The sequence below is a fragment of the Lactuca sativa genome, chromosome 9 (genome assembly GCF_002870075.4).
Source record: "Lactuca sativa cultivar Salinas chromosome 9, Lsat_Salinas_v11, whole genome shotgun sequence".
In the NCBI taxonomy this organism is placed as follows: domain Eukaryota; kingdom Viridiplantae; phylum Streptophyta; class Magnoliopsida; order Asterales; family Asteraceae; genus Lactuca; species Lactuca sativa.
Window position 1 is genome coordinate 4,594,706 of NC_056631.2, and position 3,659 is coordinate 4,598,364.

Genomic DNA, 3,659 nt, shown 5'->3' on the forward strand with positions numbered 1-3,659 from the left:
TGTGCAGTGCTTCCTTGATTCTCTGGAGCGCCTTCTCAGCTTCATTCGTCCATTGGAAATTGTTTTTCTCGATGCATCCCTTTAAGGTGCGGAATAGTGGCATAGCCATGTCGGCAGATTTCGAGATGAACCTACTTAGATTTGTGAGCTTCCCGTTCAGACCTTGTGCATCTCTAAGAGAGTTTGGGGTTGGCATCTCGGTGAACTCGTCGACCTTGGTCGGGCTGGGCTGGACGCCTTGTCTAGTAACATAGTAGCCCAAGAATTGCCCCTCTTCCACTCCAAACGTGCATTTGGCTGGGTTTAGTTTCATCGTGGCCACCTCTAATGTCTTGAAAGTCTCTTCGATGTCTTGCAACATCTTTTCTTCATTTGGACTCTTAATCACCATATCATCTACATACACCTCAATATTCCTTCCAATTTGTTTGGCGAATATCGAGTCGACTAGCCGCTGGTATGTCTCCCCTGCATTCTTTAACCCGAAAGACATCTTGGTGTAGCAGAACGTGCCATGGTCTGTATAGAAGGCTGTTTTCTCTTCGTCTTCTTTGCTCATCAATATCTGGTGATACCCTTTGTATGCATCCAAGAAGCATTTTAGCTTAAATCCCTGTAGCGACTCTACCTTCTGATCGATTTCCGGGAGTGGGTAGCAATCCTTAGGGCATGCCTTGTTTAGATCAGAAAAGTCGATGCACATGCGCCACGACCCATCCCGCTTGCGGACCATAATTCGGTTTGCAATCCACGTTGGGAACATCGCCTCCCTTACTATTCCAGCCTCCGTCAGCTTAGACACTTCTGCATTGATCGCCCTGTTACGGTCTCCTCCTTATACCCGCTTCTTCTGCTTAACCTCTTTTACCCCCGGTTTGATCATTAGCTTATGTTCAATGACCTTCCTTTCTACCCCCACCATATCCGTGGGAGTCCAAGCAAATACATGTTTGTAGCGTTTGAGTAGATCGACCAGTGCTCTTCTTGTGTGGCTTGGGAGGTCGCTTCCAACATTGACCGGTTGGTTGGGGTATCCCTCGTTGATTACCTCCTTCCCCTTTGCAGGATTGCCCCTGGGCCTCTTGGGCCCTTTGGTTATTTATGCTGGTTTCATAACTGTATAGAACCGCAATTCTCTGGGCGGGGTGGCCAAAATCGTGGCTTCGCCTTTTGGTGTGTCGAATTTCATGATCCCATACATGGTTGAAGGTACGGCCCCTAACTTCAAGAGGGCAGTCCTCCCTAAGATGATGTTGTGCTCCGCCGAGTGTCGAATGACCACAAAGTCTATCAGGGCAGTCTTCTTCCGCTGCTTGTCGTGGCTAGTGACTGTTAAGGGGAGGTGGATGGTGCCCAACGGCCACAGGCTGTGGCCGGTGAATCCCACCAGCCTACCCGTTGTAGGTCGCAAATTGTCTTTCCAACGATCCGAAAGGAGCCGGAAACAATGCTCATAGATGATGTCTGCTGAACTCCCGGTGTCGACAAAGACCCTATGGATAGTCACGTCTTTGATGGATGTCTGTATTATCATAGGGTTGTCACCTTTCCAGCCATCCGGCCGGGGATCCTGTATGGAAAACGTGAGCGCGCGTGCTGACGGTTTAACAATGACTTGATCGCCTCGCCGTTCCTCCCTACTTCTTTTACTGCGTATCATGAATATCTCCTTGGGCTGAACTCCTTCGCAGGGTGGACCTTTGGCGTTCTCAGCATCGAATTTGGCACGTAGGCTTCGCGCCACCTCCACCAGGTCTCCCTTAAGTTGTTTCTCCTCCATCTCCTTCTTTAGTACCGAACAACTAGCTGTATCATGCGTTTTGCTTTTGTGGTACTCACAGTACCGACTCTTAGGCGACTTGGCTGGCTGCTGTTTCTCAGACACTGCATATACTTCTGGGCGGCGACCCCATCTGTCGTCTTTAATAAATGGTCGGAAACATGGCGGTGGTCTTCTTGCTTGGCCATAGTGTCTTCCTCCCCCCGGAAATCCGTGTGGGTCGGGTGGTGACGTCTAGTCGCCATAGCATTCAAGTAGGCCTGCTTGGCTGCTTCACCATCTTCCTGCCGTAGGTATCGCTCCACTCTTTCTTTCAACTCAGCTCGTGTTAGAGGCTTCTTTCCCATGAGTTTTTGCGAGAGGGGCCCAGGCAGGAATCCCCATGTGAAAGCACCAACGATGAGCCCTTCGTCATGCCCCGGTACATCCAGCGTAGCATTTATGAACCTTGTAAAGTATTCTCGAACAGTCTCCCCCTCCATTTGTTTACAGCCTATAATTGAATGAGAATCGCCTTTGTATTTACGTAGCTGCATGAAGTTGGTGAGGAAGAGGTACTTGAGCCGAACGAAGTTTGAAATTTTGTCCTGTTGTAGCATTTTGAACCATGTGCCGGCGTTGCCATCGAGCGTCGGCGGGAAGTATGTGCACCAAAACTTCTCGTTAAGCTTTAGCGACGTCATCGTCCATTCATATGTATCAATGTGACTATGTGGGTCGGTAGTCCCATTGTACGTTTTAAGCGTCGGGAGCTTTGCAGTGTTTGGTATTTCGTAATCCAACAGCTCTTTAACAAACGGAGATGTTACGCTCTGGGAAAAACCATTATGGTTTGGAGCAGTCGACGTCCCTTGTTGGTATTGAGAACTCATTCCATGTTGTAGGGGCGTAAGGTAGCCTGAACTTGGTCCATAAAAGGGGTATGGATGGAATGGTAACTGGAGGGGATAGCTAGTGGAGAAAGGGTGCATGGATGTAACAGGGTTGATCATTATCGGCTGTTGTAAGCTGTTGTTTGGGGGAATAGTCGGTCCAGTCCATGCTCCAGCCGTCGGGTAGACGGGTGGTGAATGGTTCATCATGGTTTGCGCCAATGGTGGTAGTAGCGTTGTGGAACTCTGTCCACCAGTCGTCTGGAACGATGTAGGTGTTACGAATGACGGTGAAAGGTTGAAAATATGGCTCGACGGAGGTGCAGTTGAGTGAACTGTTCGCGCCTGTTGCAGCGGAGGCGCAAAGAACGGCGGCATCTGAAGCTGTGTAGGCAAAAGTAGCTCCACCGGAGTTGTTCCTTGCTGAGAAAACAACGGTTGCGAAATATTTCTGGCGGTTGTTGTAGAACTTCCTTTGCCCAAAACTGGCATGTTGGTCGCTGTAGGCAGTGGCGTTTCGTCCAACGTCGTCATGGGACGTATGGGACTAATTGGTCGTCCCTCACTACCGTTGGACGCCATTGATGCTTGCTTTCGTGCTTTTGTTTGTGCTCTTCGTCTCACAAACGGATGACGCCAAATGATGGAACCTTGCCCCGGATGAGACCTTGCTTCTGACTCTGGGATGAGATCTTCTTGGTTCCCTGATTATAACTGCAAGATTACAAAGAACAAGGGCCGTCAGCCGCTTCCCGGGAGAACGCTCCGACGGTTAAGTTAGGATGACTCTAGGGTTTGTGTTTGTTCTCTCAGGATTGGTTAGAGAGCTTACCCCGCTGGTCTTGTGTGCACATCCTTTTATACCTAGCGCTCCTGCCTGGTCCGTACCAAACAGGATCACTTTTGGAGGAGACAAGGTCAGAGGCGCTGATTGGAGGGTCGTGCGTCCTCAACCGCTAGAGCGCTCTCATTGGCTCCGACGGTAATGCTCTGATCCTGCCCTTTAT

The 3,659-nt window shown here is 49.8% G+C and overlaps 1 protein-coding gene across 1 annotated transcript; it reads right to left on the minus strand.

Moving 5' to 3' along the window:
- Nucleotides 1-1,099: 1,099 nt before the first annotated feature.
- On the minus strand, nt 1,100-1,780 carry LOC111920513 (uncharacterized). Its single transcript, XM_023916090.2, has one exon. It carries the CDS (start codon nt 1,778-1,780, stop codon nt 1,100-1,102), a length of 681 nt encoding a protein of 226 aa, XP_023771858.2.
- Between the last annotated feature and the right edge of the window lie 1,879 nt (nt 1,781-3,659).